General features: G+C 49.6%; 2 protein-coding genes across 4 annotated transcripts in view; one reads left to right on the forward strand and one right to left on the reverse strand.

Annotated features, from left to right (window-relative positions):
• ZNFX1 (zinc finger NFX1-type containing 1) overlaps positions 1–6,307 on the reverse strand; it is a 28,027-nt gene extending 21,720 nt beyond the window's left edge. The window contains exons 1-3 of one of the 3 annotated variants that reach the window (XM_075011395.1): positions 6,262–6,307; positions 4,767–4,871; positions 718–2,559 (exon numbers count right to left, since the gene is read on the reverse strand). In XM_075011395.1, coding sequence (XP_074867496.1) covers positions 718–2,559; positions 4,767–4,827 — 1,903 coding nt within the window. In that variant the 5' untranslated portion in view covers positions 4,828–4,871; positions 6,262–6,307. Of the gene's footprint in view, positions 1–717; positions 2,560–4,766; positions 4,872–5,946; positions 6,008–6,261 lie in introns of those variants that run through there. The other 2 variants (XM_075011393.1, XM_075011394.1) reach the window with 2 other exon arrangements.
• On the forward strand, positions 6,051–18,341 carry DDX27 (DEAD-box helicase 27). The gene is made up of 21 exons (XM_075011396.1): positions 6,051–6,202; positions 6,279–6,410; positions 7,329–7,388; positions 10,448–10,601; positions 11,045–11,094; positions 11,269–11,355; positions 11,975–12,080; positions 12,167–12,340; positions 12,983–13,133; positions 13,289–13,388; positions 13,512–13,653; positions 13,798–13,951; positions 14,045–14,126; positions 14,205–14,382; positions 14,512–14,618; positions 15,819–15,921; positions 16,062–16,156; positions 16,253–16,382; positions 16,908–16,992; positions 17,514–17,588; positions 18,132–18,341. Exons 1-21 carry the CDS (start codon positions 6,101–6,103, stop codon positions 18,145–18,147), a joined length of 2,283 nt encoding a protein of 760 aa, XP_074867497.1. The 5' UTR covers positions 6,051–6,100; the 3' UTR covers positions 18,148–18,341.
• Positions 18,342–19,129: the final 788 nt, after the last annotated feature.

The following is a 19,129-nucleotide window of genomic DNA, read 5'->3' on the forward strand; positions in this document are numbered from 1 at the left end:
AGAACATAACTGCTTACAATGTTTTGCAGTTCTGTGGATGGATGTGACAGATGCAGAGCAGAATTACACCAGCTCCATACACAAGACATCCTGCTGTCTGCTCAGCCATACACATGGTATCACAAGGAGCTGAAAGCCTTTTGCTTCAAAGACACAAGCCCAGATCTTACACAGTATCATTGTGTCCATACCAGAAACCCACCCCCGGTTATATTTAGCTTTAGACCAAATCTTGATATTTGATGGTTTAGCAAATTAAAAAAGGAAATGAGGTCACTGTCCCACATCATCACCTAGACTGTAGTGGAATTATGCAGGCAGCAGCTGAGCTCCAGTAATTGAGGTCCAAGTATGCAGACCTGATAGAAACCGATGCCTGGTCAGCAGTACAGCTTCACTTTGCTTATGCGGAGTAAAAAGTCTCATCTGTGTGCCTGCCTGCATCCAGCACAATCCAAGAAGCAGAGATTAAGGGCCAGCTGCTCCCCTCTGAACAGACCAAGCACCTTTCCACCATGAACCTACTCACACTCTAAATACTAAGCCCAGGAACCACATCTGAGTCCAGCCTGTGGGGTGCTGAGGTGGACAATGGACATTTTTCTTTTGAATTTTCTCTATCTGTAGTGCTACATGACTGGACTGGTTAAACCGATGTTTAAGAGAATTTGTTAATTGGTGCCCAACAATACAGTTCTACACAATAATGTGTCTCACCAGTCCCAGGAGGCCCCTGGATAATTGTCAGCTCCTTGGTGAGTGCCAACTGCAGGGCTTGCATCTGGGACTCATCTAACTTCAAGGCTTCCATTGAAGGCCACTGGTTGGGATCTAGAACATTCACCCTCTGTCTTCTCAAGCAATTGGAGCTCACCAGGGACCCTTCCTTTCCAACTGACGAAGGCTCCTCCATTAGGGGCACAAGGTTGTACGTGCTGCCCATTGCCAGGTATGCTGGCTCCTTCACCAACACATCACACTCCACAATATATTTCTGAAATGGGATGTCTTCTTCCTGTATCTCCTGCAGCCCTTCCAGAACATGTCTGTAAGCTTCAAAGTATGCAGTTGTCTCCACCATGAGAAAAGAGTCAGAGGGCTGGACCTCTGCCAGCAATGCCTGGCTGTGTTCATTAAAGCAGAGTTGCACGATCCCCTGGGAGAGGTCTGCATTGTCACGGTTGGATACAGTGGCAAAAAGAAAAGTTTCAAAATTGTCTTTAGACATGCAGACCAGAGACCCATACAGCAGGCGCTTGGAATTCTGCCATCGCACAAACTTCAGGGGCTTTGTATCAAACTGGACCTTGTAGACGATGCCAGATGAGGAGCAGAGGGGGGTAATGATCCGGGTGTCAAAATAGATTCTGATGTCATCAAACTTTCTTTTTCTCAAACCTTTATCTTCAAAACTCTGCAGAAGCTCTAGGATGCCTTCCCTTAAAGGCCTGACAAAATCCTCTCTGAGGAGCCGGAAGTGTGTGTCCAAGTAAATGCTGGTGCTATCATAACTTCCAGAGACAATATTGGGACGAAGAAAGGGCTTTTCATCTCGATGCACCTCATTGTATGTGGGGTAGATGGTCATTGTGCGGTAGGTTTCTTCCTGACCATTAGCCTGTGGTTGCACGAAGGTGTAGTTGTCGGCCCTCAGGGTGCCCTCACGCTTCTTCTCCTGCAGATGCTGAATAAGGGCCTCGACTTTTTCCAGGTTTTTCTCAATCTGTTCTGCTATGTTCACACCAGATGCTCTCAAAGCATTTATAGATGCTGGCAAAATAGACATCAGCACGGAGATTTTCTGCACAGAGCTGGCTGGAAAAATGCTCACCAAGGCCTGAAGGAGGGAGAGAATGTTGCTTAAATGAGCAGGGAACTCTTGTCGTACAGCAGGACTGGCCTCAGTCATCATGTCTGCCACGTATTGTGGCAGGCAGATCTTGAGAAAGTTTGATTCTTTTACCATGCTTAGGAGTTGCTGGACACTTTGGCGGTCCATTCTGGAGCTGCATGCCCTCTTAAGAACCTGGCAGATGAGCTGAAGGAAGTTGGATTTCATGGATGTTTGAGACAGAAGCTCCTTGAGCCCTGAACAGGAGGCAAGTGTGATAACCACTTCAGAGGGATCTTTCTGAAGGAGACTTTCCAGGAATTTGTAGCCAATTCTCCTGACTTGCTGAGACTGCTCATTGGGCTCCTGGTACTGAGCACCTCCTGGGACAGGATTCTGACAGAAATGAAGATTCTCACAAGGACGGATTCTTCTGCCCCTGCCACCATTTTGATTCTCATTTCTTCTTCTTCTGATCTCATTTTCCTGCTCATTCCACTGCCCTCTGGGTGTATCATTGGCTTGTCCACCCTGGTTTCTCCTTCCCCATTTGGGATATCTTCCCTCACCACGGTATCTTCCTTCCCTCTGCCCAGGGGGAAGAGGGTTATCAATAGCCCTGGGGTTTCCTCCAGGTTGGGCTGCTCCTCTCCGAGGATATCCTGCTGCATTGAACGCTTGGTTTCTGCCTCTTTGTGGCAAGCCACCATCTCGATTATGTACGGGACCTGAAGAAAAAAAGCTATTTAGAGAGAATGTCTCCTTAGAGAACTTGCTTGCTGACATGATGTTCCCTGCAAAAACCTCACTCCTTATGACACCAGATTTGCCAGCATCATCATCTTTCATACATTTTATATCAGCTTGTAGAACTACATTCACACCATGACCCTCAGCATGTTTTCAGTTGGATAATCAGTAAGGGTACAATTCGGTGATTCTGTCCATAGCTTTCCAGAACCTTGTGACTTCTGCAGTAGCAGAGCTGAAGCAGCTGTCAGCACCAGAGTTGCCAGAGCAGCAGCATCAAGACAGAACCAGAGGAGTGAGGTAAAGATTGGGTCAGTCCCTACCACTGCAGTAGCTACTGCAGCCCCAAGTGTTGCCAGAGCTGTAGTGGTGGCCAGCCCTAAGGCAGGAACAGCAACCCCCACTGGCTTCTTCTTTCCCACAGTGCTTCTCTCTTAGCCCTGTCCCCTCCCCACTGTATTTTTGGTAGACATTATGCAGAGACTTTATTCATTACACACAAGTTATCCCTAAATTTTACTGAAAATGCCAGTGACAGAATCTAAACCAGGGGTTAGGAACCTCTCTCAGGCAGAGCACCAAAATTTGACCTTTCGACTTCTGTGTCTGGTCTGAGTGTCAATGATAATTTTTAAAATCACTAATATTCTTACTTACAACAGCTTCGTTAATAATTAAATTAAGATGCAGAACTTTACAGTTTAGAAGGTGGTTAGTAGCATTAGCTGGTCTTTTGTTAGACCACAGGCAGCACGGCTTTGAGCAAACTCTCAGCTACACAGGAGAGGAGGGGCAGGACTGAGCTCCTGCCTTGCATGCCAATGAAAATTGGCTCACGTGCCATTCTTGGCATCTGTGCCAGGGGTTGCTGACCCATGACCTAAACCTTAGTTACGAGCAGGCCCAGAGACAAGCACCCAGCCTAGGGTTTAGTATTACAATTAAACTGTGAAACTATCAACCAGAAAATTAAAACTCCCTTTCCACGTGCTGAAAAGATAAACAACATGGGTTTGAGACTATACAAATTGGGTTTTGCTAACAGTTAATGGCTGGTTTTAAAGTCCACGAAAAAGCAGCAGTTGGTTCAAAACTTCAGTTTTATAGTACAGTTAAAAATCAGAAAAGCAGGACAGAGTCTGCCCCCTTTTCAGGGGAGTAAATTTGGAAATGGGGGGACAAATTAGGTGCCAGATACTATGGCGATGGTCGCCAAATAAGCATGTAGATAGATTCCAAGGTATAGGACTCATCACTGTCTGACTCTATTTGGTCAGTTTGGTCTATTTAAGCAAATACAAGCCACCAAAAGAAAATCTAAGAAGGTGCTTTCGTAAAATGCCTCCCAATCAATCCCTATTCAGAGACCACAGTGATAAGAATATCCCAACCAAGTTCATGGCCATGAAAAAATGCATCATGGACTATGAAATCTGTTCTTCCCTCATGAAATTTAGCCTCATAAGCTTTTACCACTGTCCCAACTCCAGTTTCCAGTTACTACACAGATTTCACAGGGGAGATCAGTGTTTCTCAAACTGGAGGTCCTGACCCAAAAGGGATTTTGGAGGGGTTAAAAGGGTTTTTTTGGATTGGGGTCACAACACCATCAACCCTTACTTCTGCAGTGCCTTCAGAGCTGGGCAGCCAGAGAATGGCAGCTGTTGGCCAGGTGCCCAGCTCTGAAGGACATGCTTCTCCAGCAGCAGTGCCAAAGTAATGGTGGCAATGCCATCCCATGCCATTTTACTTCCTCGCTGTGTTGCCTTTGCAGGTGGGATCCTGGCCAGCAGCCACCACTTTATAGCTGGCCAGCTCTGAAGTTCGTGCCACTACCAGCAGCAGCTCAAAATTAAGGATAGCAGTTGTGCAACCCCTTGCACAAGTTCATTTTTGACTCAGGATTCTTACAATTACAACACAGTGAAACTTCTTAGATTTAAATATCTGAAATAGTGAAGTTTGTGATTTTTAAAATGCTATGACTGAGAAATTGACCAAAATGTATCACATATTTAGTAGGGCTCTCACGAGACATGTGTTATAAGATCCTAAACCAGAATGGTGAGGTATCTGGCATTTGGTATGGGTGACAGGGAGAGAATTAGGTTTCAATGTCTTATTAGCACAGGACCTCCTCAAGGCTAACTGGTGACTGCTACAAAGCATTAGGCATGCAACTCACCTCTCCAGTTAACATTGTGCTGCCTTGGGTAGGGCTCCTGTCCAGGTCCCCCACCATCCATTTTGAGGGTCACTCAAGTCCTCTTCTGCTTGGTTCTTTGTGCTGCTGCAAGCAGGGAGACAAAGCCATTCAACTCAGGAGAGATGTGTCCATACAATAAGCATCTCTAAAAGAGCACCAGACCAACCCACTAGAGCTACCACGAAGCCAAAAGGAACTTGGATACTTCTGTGGGGGGCAATGTCAATTCCAGAAGCTATGTTACCCTACCGAGCACCAGTCACGCCTGACATTGCCAGTTCAAGGAAGGTCTGCATGAATCAGGCTTAGAAGAGAGTCTGTTCTATCATCACGACTCATAAATTAACTCTCAGCACACTAAGTGCACTTCATTTGCATCTCTTCCTCTAAACATTAATTTGTCACTGTCCCAACTCCAGTTTCCTTTCACCGAGCAGTGGAACGTTGCAGTGCGTTGCCCTTATGCTCCCCCTACTCCCATAAGGGCACCTCTGAGCCGAGTCGTCCCTATCCCACCTTGCGCTCTTGAAACCATCTCTCCACACCACAGAGATCCCTGGTCTAAGAGGTGGGAGAAACAAGAGTCCCCATCAAGACAGCCCAACACACTAAAACTCCAAGCGCCTGATCGCACAGGGCCGCCCCCTTCGCCCGGCTGTCACACACGCCCCCGGCCGGGCCAGCCGAGCGCGCCAGGAATCGCGAACCTGGTTCCCAGGGCTCGGTCAGGGAGAAAGGCCGCGTCCTCCGCCGCGCTCCCAGGAGCGGAGACGGGCCGGTTTCGATTTCACAGCAAACCCGCTTGTCCCTTTTCGCGCGTCGGTTTCAGTTTCTGGTTCCGCGCTAACCCAGCCCCCGGGGTGGGCCCGGAGCTCCTCGAGCTCGCGCACCGCAGGGCGCCCGGCACCCGGCACCAAGCCGCCGCCGCCGCCGCCGCCCCCGCCCCGACTCTGTGCTCAGAGCTCCGCGTTGTTCACCCCCGTTTCTGACACGGAACTTGACTCCCCCTCCCCCATCCCGTCTGACCTCCAGTTCCCGGTTCCCCCCACTGACGTCCGCCCCCCCGCGCCGACCTGACCTGACCTGACCTGACCTCCCCGCCCCACCCCGCCCTTCCCGGGCCGAGCCTGCCGGTGCGGCCGCCACACCCGCTCCTCACCCGCCGCCGGCGCCACTGGGCCCGGGGAAGCGGCTCCGCCCGGCGCTTTCGCTTTCCGTTCTGGGGCGGGCCCCGGTCAGGGCACCGCTGCGCAGGCGCCGCGCGCGGGAGCGGGGGCGGGGCTCGGCCGGTCGGGCGCTGGTGGGCGCGCGCCATGCTGCGGGCGCTGGGCCTCGTGCCCAGCCTGGCTGAGGGGGACGCGGGGCCGGAGGAGCCCGAGCCCGAGCCCGAGTCCGGGGATTCGGCGGATGAGGCGGTGAGGAGCCGGCGCGGGGCGTCAGGCCCGGCGCGGGCCGCAGCCGGGGCCCCACTCACGCTCTTCTCGCCTGCAGGGGCCGCCCGGCCGGGGGCAGCAGCGGCGCCGCGGAGGGGACTTCAGCGCCGGCTTCGTCTTCGCCGAGCGGGAGGCTGCGGGCGCGGCGAGCGGGGCTTGGGCGGAGGCGCTGCGGCAGCTCGGGAGGAAGGTGAGGCGGGGGCGCTCGTGCTGACCGCTGTGGCGGGCCCCTTCCCGCCGCGCCGCCCTTTCCGGCCAGGGCCCTCGGGCTCGGGGTCCCGCCGAGTCTCTCTCTGTAGTGCCCCGCGGCAGGGGGACCGCACCCGCCGTGCGTGATCTCTGCGCTGCAGCCCCCGCCGAGAGCCGGCGCTGCGCCGCCCTGGGGCCGGCGGCGCGTGTCCATGGGCAGAACACGTTGGCGTCGGTCGCGCCGCCCGCGGCGTGCGCTCTGCAGTCCCGAGCGATCGCTTGGGCTTTGCGTTTCTAGCCTCCCAGCCGTGCTCAGGGTTTGCCTGGTTTTGTGCGGTCAGCGGGGGTGAGCAGCAGTTAACTATCTGCTTTCTCTGCACCGGTCTTGCCTTGCTGAGCTGTTGACAGTTTCCTTGGTGGTCGAGTCTTGCGTTTGTAAGTCTCCCTCTCAGATTGCAGCCAGTGGAGGTTGGGATGTGTAGGCTGTAGACTTTTTTCATACCCAAAGCAGTTTATGGTCTCCTGGCACACACATGGTCCCACTGGAAACTTATCATGTCAACTGTCTGCTGCGAGCCTGACAATCCACACTAGTTACTTAGTGCCCATTCCACCATCTGCATGTCTGCGTCCAGTGAAGTGAATTAAACGAATGGAAACCATCAATATATTCCCAAAACATCCAAGTCCCCCACCGTTGTTTTACTCTCAAAACTGTTGTGTCAGAGATTAGGATGAAAGATCTCTGGGAGAGGGACTTTAACTGCTGTTTCAGGCACCTTGCAGACTTTGGGGACCTGCATATAAATTATGATGACCGTGTTTTCCTGTTCCCTGTATTTGCTAGCATTGCTCTTTGTTAGCACTGTTGCTGGGCTGTTCTCACACATTGTCTCTAACGCTCTGTCTTGCCATACAGAGAGCAGCAACAACACTGGATGAGAAGATTGAAAAAGTGAGGAAAAAAAGGAAAACCCAGGTTGGTGGCATGTTTGCTGGTTGGTGGACAAAAGCTTTTACCTCCTACTGCCTGTAGCCCTCTGGGGAGGGGGAACTTTAATATTCAGAAAAAAAAAAGTGAGGGGCAGTCCTCCAAAGACTAACAAATTAATGTACAGTAAACCCCCAAAATGCACAAATTCAAGTTGCACTTAACTTGCGTTAATGCAAGTTAAGCGCAATTCAAAGCCACTCTGCAGGTGTCTGTCCACCCGATTTCCCCCAGATGGTGAGCAGCCGTGGTGGCAGGGCTTCTCCCCAGCATCTCCTAGCTTGGAGACGTTGCACCACCACAGCTGTCTGCCTAGCGTGGCTTCTCACAGCTGGGGGAGGCTGGACAGGTAGCTACGCTGGGCTCCCAGAGTGGCGGGGAGCTGCTCCCTGCTACTGGCTAGAGTCAGGAAACTGACCAGAGCTGTGGGAGCCAGGGCTGGTGCCCTCCTCAGTTTCCTGGGTCTCCCTGGATTGCACAGGAAATTTGACTTATCTCAGGGGTTGCGAGAATGCAACCCGCACGTAAGTCGGGGGCCTTCTGTATTAGGTAATGAGCTTTTGTGGGTAAGACCCACTTCTTCAGATTTTCAGATTGGAGTAGATAAGAGAATTTAGGATTAATGTAAAGTGAGAGAGAGAGAGTGTGTGACCTGTCCTTAATAGGAGTAGGGGAAGAGGTCAGTTAAGTGGAATACGTGCCATTCCTGCAAATGTCAAAGGTGGGGAAATTGCCTTTGCAATGCATAATATAGTTGAAATCTCTGTAAACTTGCCCTGACTCAAGCCTTTGTACTCTGGGTAGAACATAGGTCATCTACACGTCACCTCCATTTCATTCTGTCTTGGAACAAAACTTCTAACTGACCCCAGGAGTATCCAAGTTGTTGTCCTTCAATCTCAGTATATTTTCACGTTGGCCGGGGTCTTCCTTTTTCATTTTCCTTTTGAGTTCCATTGGAGAGCTTGACAGACTGTGCTGGATGAAGGAGTGGGTCTGTCCCACGAAAGCTCATCACCAAATAAATCACTTGTTAGCCTTTAATGTGCTACATTTCTGCTGCTGTGGTTTGTTGGAGTACAAACTAACATGGCTACCTCTCTGTTACTATGCTGGATGATGGTTTTCTGAGTGTGTGGCCTAGCGAGTCCCACTTTCTTCTCTTGATTTGAACATCAAGTAGGTCTTGTCCTGATCTGTTCCAAAGCTCCTCATTTGTAGCACAGTCTTGCCATTTGATGTGAAGGGTATACCTCAGCCATCTGTTCATGAATGTCTGTAGCTTGTGATTTGAAGACTTTAGTATGCCAGGTTTCACATCCATACAAGAGCACAATCTTCACATTTGTGTTGAAGAACCACAGTTTCATCTTCACAGCTATTATTTGTGAACTCCATATGGGATGGAGAGTCTTGAATGCAGCTTTTGCTTTCCTTATTCTAGCACTGATGTCCTTGTCATTCTTCCATCTCTGCCCATACTACTCCCCAGCTAGGTGAACTGCTCCACATCTTCCAGGTCATCCCCTGCCAGTGTGATGGTGTTGTTTGACTGACTGATCCTCATTATATTGGTCTTTCCCTTGTAAATAATCAGTCCAGTCACAGAGGCAGTTTTGTCTCGTGATGCAGCATTTTCTTCCACGCTTTCATGCTATTGTAAAAGAAGTGAGATATTGTCAGCAAAATCAGTGTCCTCAAGCTGTTTGAAAAGTGTCTATTGCATGCTCCATTCGTGACCGTCTGTCCTGATCAAGATAGGAAAGGTGATGATAGGCACTCCTGCCATACTCTTGAGAGTACGCTGAAGGAATCTGTCAAGAAACCATTGTGAACAAGTTGGCATGTTGTGTTCATATGCTGAATGGATCAGGTTAGTAGTTTTGTATGGGATGCTATGGTGGTGCAGCAGTTTCCACAAAGTGTCTCTATCAGTGCTATCAAAGGCTTCTTTGAGGCCTATGAAGAGTATGTATGGGGGGAGTTCCAGTCAAGGGAGTCTTCTGTGATCACCCTCAGAGTAGTGATTTAGTCAGTACAAGATCTCTCACTTCGGAAGCTGGCCTGTTCTTCCCTGAGCTGTCTGTCAATTTCTGTCATCTTTCTGGCCAGGAGTATCCTATTGAACAGTTTTCCTGAAGTAGACGGTAACATGATGCCCCTCCAGTTCTTGCATTCCTTCAGGTTGCCTGTCTTCGGAAGCTTGATAACGTAGCCATGTTTCCAGTCTTCTGGGATCTCCGCAGTGTTCCAAATTTTCCCAAATAGGCTATCCAGCAAATCTCTGTAAAGCCTGAGGTTAAATGTGCTAAACTTGCAAATGAATTCCAGTTCAGAGGTCACCCTCTGTAATCCTGTGGTAAAATCCTTTTGTGGAAGAATGTCCAAGAATCCTTATTGAATGTCCAAGGAAGTTAAGTGTTCCCCTATAGGTTTGCGTGTATTTCAATTCCTGATGTTGGACTTTTTCCTTCCTTCCCCTCCCTGCGATATAAACTCTGGATTCTTATCTGCTCCAATCTGAAAATCTCAAGAAGTGGGTCTTACCTGAAAGCTCATTACTTTATAAATAGATGTCAGTTTTTAAGGTGCTACAGGACTGCTTGTGTTTTGTGGAGCTACAGAATAAAGATGCTACCCCTCTGAGGCTACATCTACACGGCAATTTGTTTTTGAAATGATTTACGAAATTTGCACTAACCAAATAGTGTAAATTATTTTAGAATACCTTATTCTGAACTTGGTGCCATCCAGAAGGCACTAAATTTTGGAATAAGGAGCTATTCCAAACGTTCCATTACTCCTCATACAGCAAGGGGTACCACCACTGCAATAGCACTCCTGAAGTAGTGCTGCTATTTCAGGCTATGTGAAATGCTGTGGCATTGCTATTTCAGGATACCTTTGTATCTCAAAACAGCACCCACTGTGTAGCTGTCGCCTGAGACTACCTGCCCTTGTCATCCCCTTTTTCCACAAGGTAACCTTTGAAAACTTCAATTTAGAAGTTGTCTGGCTTGAGCCACTGATCTCATGTCTTCTGTTAGGAAAGGGAAGGTAAACACGTTAAGGTGAAAGGGGAAGAGACGGTGGAGGAGGATGAAGCCAAAGAGAAGGAAAGTGAGGAAGGCAGTGGAGAAGAGGAGGAGGATGTGGAGTCTGACTGTTCCTCAGCAGATGAGAGTATTCTCGCCAAAGCAGGTAATTACAAGGTGTGTGGGAGAGTCTGGGAGTAAAAAAATGAGTACGGGGCCATTAGCATAGTGGAAAAGAGAATCTTGAGGGAGAGGCATGAGGGCAGTGTGAAGAGAAGGTTGGTAGGCAGGAATCTCTTCATTTAACGTGTCTCTCAGACTGGTCTGTGCCATGTTTCTCCAGTCTTACCTCTTGTCTAACTGGAGTTTCATCCCTCAGTATTTCCATCAGAGATGTGTCCTTTCTATGGGGAAAGGAGATTGCTTGACAACTGACTTTCCAGTTTGCTTGGGAATCAGTTTCACAGACCTTTCCATCCATGACTGATGGCTGGGAGATGGAGGGTAGGAGCCTGATAGGCACACTGGATGTAGGAAACGTGCATTGGTTGGAACTTAGCTGAAGCTGAGCTGATACTGAATTTTTACCATATCTGTCTTTCTCTTCAGATACCCTCAAGGTGAAGAAGCGAAAGAGACAGAAGAAAGGAGGACCAATAGTGAGTGTCATGGGTGGGGAGGGCAGAATAACTCTGAGCATTTTTTCAGCAAGCACCTTGCATTCCAAAGAACCCAATCCAACTTCACAATCAATTGTGTGTAGGATGGAGCCCAAAAATGCAGTGTATGCTGGAAGTAGTTACAGCACTTTCTCTTGGTCTTGCTTCCTTCAGGAAGCAGAGAGATTTTTCGAAGATGCGTCTCAGTATGATGATGACTTGTCATTCCAGGACATGAACCTCTCTCGCCCACTGCTAAAGGTATTGAACTATTTCAGAGCAGAAGAGCTACAACGAAGGGGGATGGGGAGTTCACAGCCTTTCCTGTGGTTTTGGGGGAAGCTCCCAGCTACTGCAGTTGCAGTCTCTCCTAGCAGGAATGGGTGCTAATGCCCCCAGAGCTAGGGCCTAGTGCTGTAGTGTCCATTACACTTCCCTTTCGTCACATGGAGAACTGGACGCTGTGATGTGGCAACATACAGCTCCTTAGAGCCACACACACACGAAGCACCTTCTGCCTGCTCTGCCCCTGCCCTCCACCACTTGGTGGGACAAGCGCATGGCAGCGGCAGTGCCCTGCCATGGCCCGTTAGGGCTAGCGTGGCTCAAGGTATGGCCCAGTGCAGATCCAGCCGTGGCTCTGGGCCTGGCACACATGGCTTCTGTGGCCCAGTGGCTCCAGCAGCGGCAGCTCTGGTGAGTTGCAGGCAGCTTGTGTGGTGTGGGAAGGGCTGTGGCAGTTCTTAAATTTCTGTTGGACACCACTGGCTTTGTGTTTTCTAGTGCAAAATAGGGGAGAATGTACAGTACACAGGTCACATTTTGATTGAGATTTTCCTGTTCTTTCATCTGATGCCTAACCCTTTTGTTTCCTTGGCAGGCAATCACAACCCTGGGCTTCGAGCAGCCAACACCCATCCAGAAGGCCTGTATCCCCGTGGGTCTGCTGGGAAGGGATATTTGTGCTTGTGCTGCCACTGGAACAGGTAAGAGCTTGGCTGAGCACTGAGATGCTCAAGGAAGCATCAAGTTTTTGGGAAGATGTAATTCTTGGATGCTCCTTGTTTTTCAGGTAAAACAGCTGCATTCACCTTACCTGTACTGGAGCGCTTGATCTACAAACCTCGTCAGGCTCCAGTGATTAGGGTGTTGGTTCTGGTACCAACACGGGAGTTGGGCATTCAGGTGCACTCTGTCACCAAGCAGCTGGCCCAGTTTAGCAACACCACAGCCTGCCTCGCTGTGGGTGAGTATGTGTCATGGGGCTGAGAGTTCAGTTCACATGGACCACGCTATCCCCTCCAAACTGTTCAAAGTACCCCTACCTCTAAAGCCATGTTGTGATGAACAGGGCTTTGGACTGTGGTGAGCATGAGATGCCTCTCAGGCCGCTACATGCGTGCGCCTCACCACGTAACGGCACGAGTGGAAGTGGCTCCTCTGGACCTGGTGGGCTTCAGCCCAGGAGTGGCTCTTGGGGCTCAGGCGGCGTGGGTGGGGCTCGGGGCGGGGCGGCTCCGGTGAGTCACTGGCGGGTGGGGAGCAGGTGGGCATGTGGCGATTGGATCAGTTGGTTTCGGACGCCACTGCTCTAAAGGCTGGAAGCACAGAGAACGTGGAATTCCATGATTAGAGCTGGTCAGGCTGTAGGGCAATTGCCTGTTCGCCGCACGTACGCGCCTTGATGCTTTAACCCGGAGTGGTGTCTTGTGCTTCTCCCGTGGCATCTGGGGACAGAGCATTTCTACTGTCAGTTACTTTTGTATTTGGTGTCTGAGGTGCCCACTGGAGTGGCTACAGACTCCTGTCAGCGGAAATAGGCCTGGGGCCTCTCTAGCTCATCCTGCTCCAAGATCTCATGGACCTTGCTGGGTTTTTACTATCACAGGGGGCTTGGATGTGAAGAGTCAGGAGGCAGCTCTGCGCTCTGGACCAGACATTCTCATTGCCACCCCTGGACGCCTGATAGATCATCTCCACAACTGCCCCTCTTTCCATCTGAGCAGCATCGAGGTGCTGATCTTGGATGAGGCAGACAGGTAAGCTGGGTGGGTAAGTGGGTGGTGGAGACTGACCACACTGGATTGTACTTTGCCCTTTGCTGTGAAAGGAGAGTTGGTTTGGTCCCCTAGAAAAGAAGTTGGGCAGGGTTAGTGGGTAGAGCAACATTTTGCACAGCTTTTCTCCTTTCTAGGATGTTGGACGAGTACTTTGAGGAACAGATGAAGGAGATAATTCGGCTGTGTTCCCACCACCACCAGACCATGCTGTTTTCTGCTACCATGACAGATGAGGTAAAGATAGGGCCTAATCAGCTTATTAGGGGGCATGTTCTGTTCAGGCACAAGGTGGAAGGTTTGGGCAGACTTCCCTTTTTTGGTGAGTGTAGTGATGCTTCCGTTCCTTCATTTGGATAGGTGAAGGATTTGGCTGCTGTTTCCTTGAAGAATCCTGTTCGGATTTTTGTAAATAGCAATACAGAGGTTGCCCCTTTCTTGCGGCAGGAATTCATCCGGATCCGTCCCAATAGAGAAGGGGACAGAGAGGCTATCGTGTCAGGTTAGTGGCGGGGGGTAGTAGTTGGGGAAGTGAACACTGGCAAGTGGCATGGGAAAGCTGGAAGCAGTGTTTTACTGCAGGGCAGCCTTGTAGATGACACCTGGAGCTGCCTCTGCTGCTTGCTGACAGGATTTTGTCTTTCAGCTCTGCTTACGCGGACTTTCAGAGACCATGTGATGCTTTTCACTCAGACCAAGAAGCAGGCCCATCGCATGCACATCCTTCTGGGGCTGATGGGTCTACAAGTGGGAGAGCTGCATGGAAACCTCTCTCAGACACAGCGCCTAGAGGCTCTCCGGTACTGGCATAGAGAGTAGCCCAAGAGTGGTTTCTGTGGGCATTGGGGAGGGAGCCCACTGTTTGTATAACAACTTGTATTCTCTGTGCCCAGGCGCTTTAAAGATGAGCAGATTGATGTCCTAGTAGCCACAGATGTTGCAGCCCGAGGACTCGATATCGAGGGTGTGAAAACAGTGAGTGTGAGAGGTTCTGAGTGCTCTTGAGCCTGATTTTGGCCTTGCTTCCTGGTTAACCTCATGTTGCTCCCCCAGGTGATCAATTTCACCATGCCGAACACCACCAAGCACTATGTGCATCGGGTGGGGCGTACCGCACGGGCTGGTCGGGCTGGCCGCTCAGTCTCATTGGTGGGTGAGGAGGAGCGCAAGATGCTGAAGGAGATTGTGAAGACAGCCAAGATTCCAGTGAAGGCCAGAATCCTCCCTCAGGGTAAGTGCCATGCTGGTAGGGAGTTGCAAACAAGGACTCTTGTGGGGGATGGGAGGCACTGAACCACAGGGAATTCTCATAGGGACCCTGTGTTTCTGTCTGTCTGGCCCCAACTGGTTGTGTCTACAGATGTGATTGTGAAATTCCGGCAGAAGATTGAGAAGCTGGAGAAAGATGTGTATGCGGTATTGTGCCTAGAGCGTGAGGAGCGTGAGATGCAGCAGTCAGAGGCACAGGTGAGGATAGTGAGAGCTTGCTCTGTAGCCTGGGCTGGACAAGGCACTGAGTTATGGAAAACTCACTCCCCTCAGCATAGGCTAGCTACTCTGGCGGTGGGACTGAGCAAAGCCCCAAAGCCAGGGTACGGCATTATTGCTGGTGGGAATGTAGATGACACAAAAGTAGGGGAGGAGGTAGATATGTTGGAGGGTAGAGACTGAATCCAGAGTGACCTGGATAAATTGGAGGACTGGGCCAAAAGAAATGTGATGTGGTTCAACAAGAAGTGTAGAGTCCTGCTCCTGGGACGGAAGAATCCCAAGCATTGTTACAGGCTGGGGACCAACTGGCTCAGCAGCAGTACGACAGAAAGGGACTGAGGGGTTATGGTGGATGAAAGGCTGGGAGTAAACAGTGTGCCCTTGTAGCCAAGAAGGCTAACGGCATACCTGGGTGCATTAGGAGCGCTATTTCGAGAAGATCTAGAGAAGTGGCTGTTCCACTCTATTTGGCACTGGTGAAGCCACATCTGCACTATTGTGTCCAGGTTTGGGGCTCCCAGTCTAAAAAGGATGTGGATTTGCTGAAGCAGGTTCAGTGGAGGGCAACAAAAATGATTAAGGGGCTGGAGCACAAGACCTATGAGGATAGGCTGAGGGATTTGGGTTTGTTTAGCTTACAGAAGGGAAGACTTAGGGGTGATTTTAATAGCAGCCTTCAACTTCCTGAAGGGGACCTCCTAAAGAGGAGGGTGAGAAATTGTTCTCCATGGTGTCAGATGGCAGAACAAGGAGTAATGGTCTGAAGTTGAAGTAGTTTTTCCTAATATTTAACCTGCACCTTTCTCCCTTCACCAGGAGGGTGGTGAGACATTGGAATACGTTTTCTGGAGGAATGATGGATTTTCCATCCCTCAAGGTTTTTAAGTCCTGGCTTCACAAGGCCCTGGCTGGGATGTCTTAGTGGAGGTTAATCCTGCTTAAAGCAGGGGGCTGGACTAGATGATCTCCTGAGGTCCCTTCCAGCCCTATGATTCTATGAATGTGCTCCCAATAACCTAGTGAGAGTGAGAAGGGCTTCTCGATTCTCCATACACTGTTATCCCCGCGTACCAGTTAGGTGTTGAGATGGCAAGCTATTTCCTGCCTTAGCTTCCCCAGACTGGGTGGTGGGCTGTGAATTAGTGAGCTCCCCATCTGCTTGGGCCCATCCCACAGATCAACATGGCAAAGAACCGTCTAGAGGCAGGACAGCAGACGGCGGAAGAGAAGCTTGAGCGGAACTGGTTCCAGAGCCAAGAGGAAAGGAAGAAAGAGAAATGTGAGTTCTTGGAAGAGGGCGGCCTTGGGTTCTGGAACTGTGGGCCTATTTGAATAATTTTTCTCCAAATTGGGTCTCAGATTGCTCTTTGTTCTTAAACCATCTGTTTTCCCTCATGCTATGTCTTTTTGTCTCTTCAGTGGCTAAAGCCCTTCAGGAATTTGACTTGGCATTAAGAGGAAAGAAGAAGAGGAGGAAATTTGTGCAGGATACTCAGAAAAAAGGCCCAATGACAGTGAGTGAGGGGATATGAGAGGAAGCAGAATATAGCTTGGTGTTCTCCCTCATGCAGGAACATATTAGCTGTAAACTTAAATTTATTTCTTTCCAGCCAGAGGAGAGATCACAGTTTGAAATCCTGAAGTCACAGATGTATGCAGAGCGTGTGGCAAAGAGGAACCGCCGAGCAAAGAGAGCTCGAGCTGTGCCAGATGATGAGCCTCCTTCAGTTGCAGGAGCAGGTCGGAGAAGAGCCACTGTTCTCCACAAAAACAGCTTGGAGAATGCTTTAACTGATTTCCCAGTTGTAATCTGGCTGCTCCTTTAGAACTGGGTGTCTTGGTGGTGCTGCTTGCTAGAACTAAAGGTTCATGCTTTGTGTTGGATGCAGGAGTATTTGCTGCTTGCATTTGTTGGAATGCTGGCTACCTAGCTACCACCAATGGCTGTGCTATGACAACTCTAATCAATAGAAAGTGTCCTGGGAGACTAGAACAGTGGAGAATGCAGGCAGCAAGGGGAGAGTCCATTATTAATCGGGAAAATTTGTTTGCAGTGTGCCCACACCCATCACTAGCAGTGCTGAGGCCGGTCTTTGTTTTACATTTGTATGGTATCTAGGATGGAGGGGTCATGGCCCATGACTTGAGTTCCTAGACATTATAGAAATGCAGATAATGTTGTAGATTTTGCAGTCTTAGCAAGGATCCTGCTTCTCTGCCTCAAGCCCCACTAATCACTGGCTTTGTTGTTGCTTGTTCCGTCAGGCCCCAAATGGAAGAAGCAGTCATCTGTGTTTGATGAGGAGCTCACCAACACAAGCAGGAAGGCCTTAAAACAGTATCGTGCTGGGTAATTTGGTTCAACATCATTGGGTGTACACAGGCTGTGAGGGTGGCATTTTGTCCCTTCACATCCATGGAAGCCTTTGCCAGCGATACCATTTGCAGGCAGTAGATTAGGGCTCAGGCTTCGTCATGCTGCTTTGAAGGACAACGGTGGGGGAGTTGCGCAGGACTTTTGTGTTTACCTTAAATATCGTATGGGGAGAGCAGACGGTGTCCTAACTGAGAGCACTTCTGTCACCGACCAGAGTCCTGCTTCAGAGGCCACTGCAGGTGTTCGGGGGCAGAACAAAACCAGTAGGGGTGAGTGAGATACCAGTCGTCGTGGTTGGGCTGGAGGTAGTGCAGTGGGTGAGCAAAGGAATACTTTTTTGAGCTAAGCATATGTTCCCCATCGGCACCAGAGAAGTGCTGAGTCACAGCAGGTAAGAACAAACCCAGTGAGCAACATGTGAGCGGAGTGGTGAGGTACAGAGCATCCCCTTCCAGGGTGCATGGCTGTGTTTCACTGACCTCTTTCCCATGCAGCCCCTCCTTTGAAGAGCGGAAGCGTTTGGGCTTAGCCCAGCACAGGAAAGGGTGGAACTTCAAATCCAAGTCCAGGTAAATGGCCTTGTTACCTTTTACGATTTTTCATTTGCCCATTTTCTCCCCCAAGGATCACAGCAGACAAGCACCCACAGTGCTAAGGTGCATACAAAAGTCAGCCTTGTTCAGCCAGTGCTGTCGCACACGAATTTGGAACGCATATGGAGACTTGTGTTTTATTGGCACAGTTGTGGACGACTGCTCAAGAGGCCAGCATTGCCTCTGCCTAAGCCTGGCCACTACACTGCTTCCCGTTTGCTGGACACTGCAGCGCAGCGAAATGCAGCTCCTTAGTGGGACAAGTGCATGGCGGTAGCAGTGGCTCCTCAGCCCTGTCCCAGCCACAGCTGTGGCCTGGTTTGCCTTGCGCAGCCCTGGTGTGGTGTACACTGCAGTGGCAGCTCTAGTGAGTCACAAGCAGTTTGAGGCAGGGGGTGTCTTGGCTTAGGGGGAGATGGAGGTTGGGGGAGGCTGTGGCGATCTTTAAATTTCTATTAGACACCGCTAGCCTAAGGGCTTATTTACCCCATCTTGTCTTTTTATCATTTATCTTTACAGGTATAAGAGGAAGTGACGGATGCTGTTTGCCTGAAGCAATCCCTGGAAAATGTAACTGGAAGAAGCTTTGTGCCTCTTCCAGATGGACTCTACTTCCATTTCTATTTACTGTAACAATGTAGCCTCTTAAGTGGCCTCTTCTTCTGATGTCTCTTTACTCCTTGGACTCAGTGTAATAAAGGAAAATCATGTCTTCTGCAGTTGCAGTGAGACATTGATGTCCTTATGTTTTTTGTGCAATAGCATGCTGCTCAATTAGCTCTGGCAGTTGAGAAAACTAGGCCATGGGAGATGGTACAAAACTGCCAGGATGGTTCTTGCTGCTTTTTATCTTATGCAGTACACTTACATCAGCAAGCAAGGAGGCAAGCATCATGCATTAAAAAGTACCTGTAACGTTAGTGTGAAAATTATTGGAACAAATGTAATAATTGGGCAGATTGTTACTGAATTCTAGCCATCCCTTTTCTTTGAAGAAGAGTGATGCCTCTTGCTGATGCTGCCAATTAAGCTGAAAGAGCTGTATCTACATCTAGCCCTTGGAACCTTGCTGTAAAACAGGAAAGAGATGAACAATTACAAGGAGTAGCAGTTGTCCTAGATCTGAGGTCTAGTAGAGTTAGCACAAGGTAGTTGCTCTAAGGCTACAGCCTGTCTCAACAACTTAGCATTGCTCCTTTTGAAGACACGTTAAATACTGCAGCAGAGGTAAGTGCCATTCAGAAAAGATTTTCAGCTAAGGGGTTGTGTGGGGGTAGAGTTTGCCTCTATCTTCTTTGTGAGAAGGAGGTTGTGCTGTGCTGCATGCCTGGATTAAGATTATATTCAGTCCAGCTATTTTCTTCACTGCTGTCCTAATGCAATTGCTATATGAATAGTTTAAGTACTATGGATAGTAATTCCAGGTTCTAAAAATAAGAATATAGCAGTAAGAATATATTGTCAACCACCTGACTAGAATAGTGATAGTGACTATGAAATGCTAAGGGAGGTAAGAG

Source organism: Carettochelys insculpta, chromosome 17 (genome assembly GCF_033958435.1).
Source record: "Carettochelys insculpta isolate YL-2023 chromosome 17, ASM3395843v1, whole genome shotgun sequence".
In the NCBI taxonomy this organism is placed as follows: Eukaryota; Metazoa; Chordata; order Testudines; family Carettochelyidae; genus Carettochelys; species Carettochelys insculpta.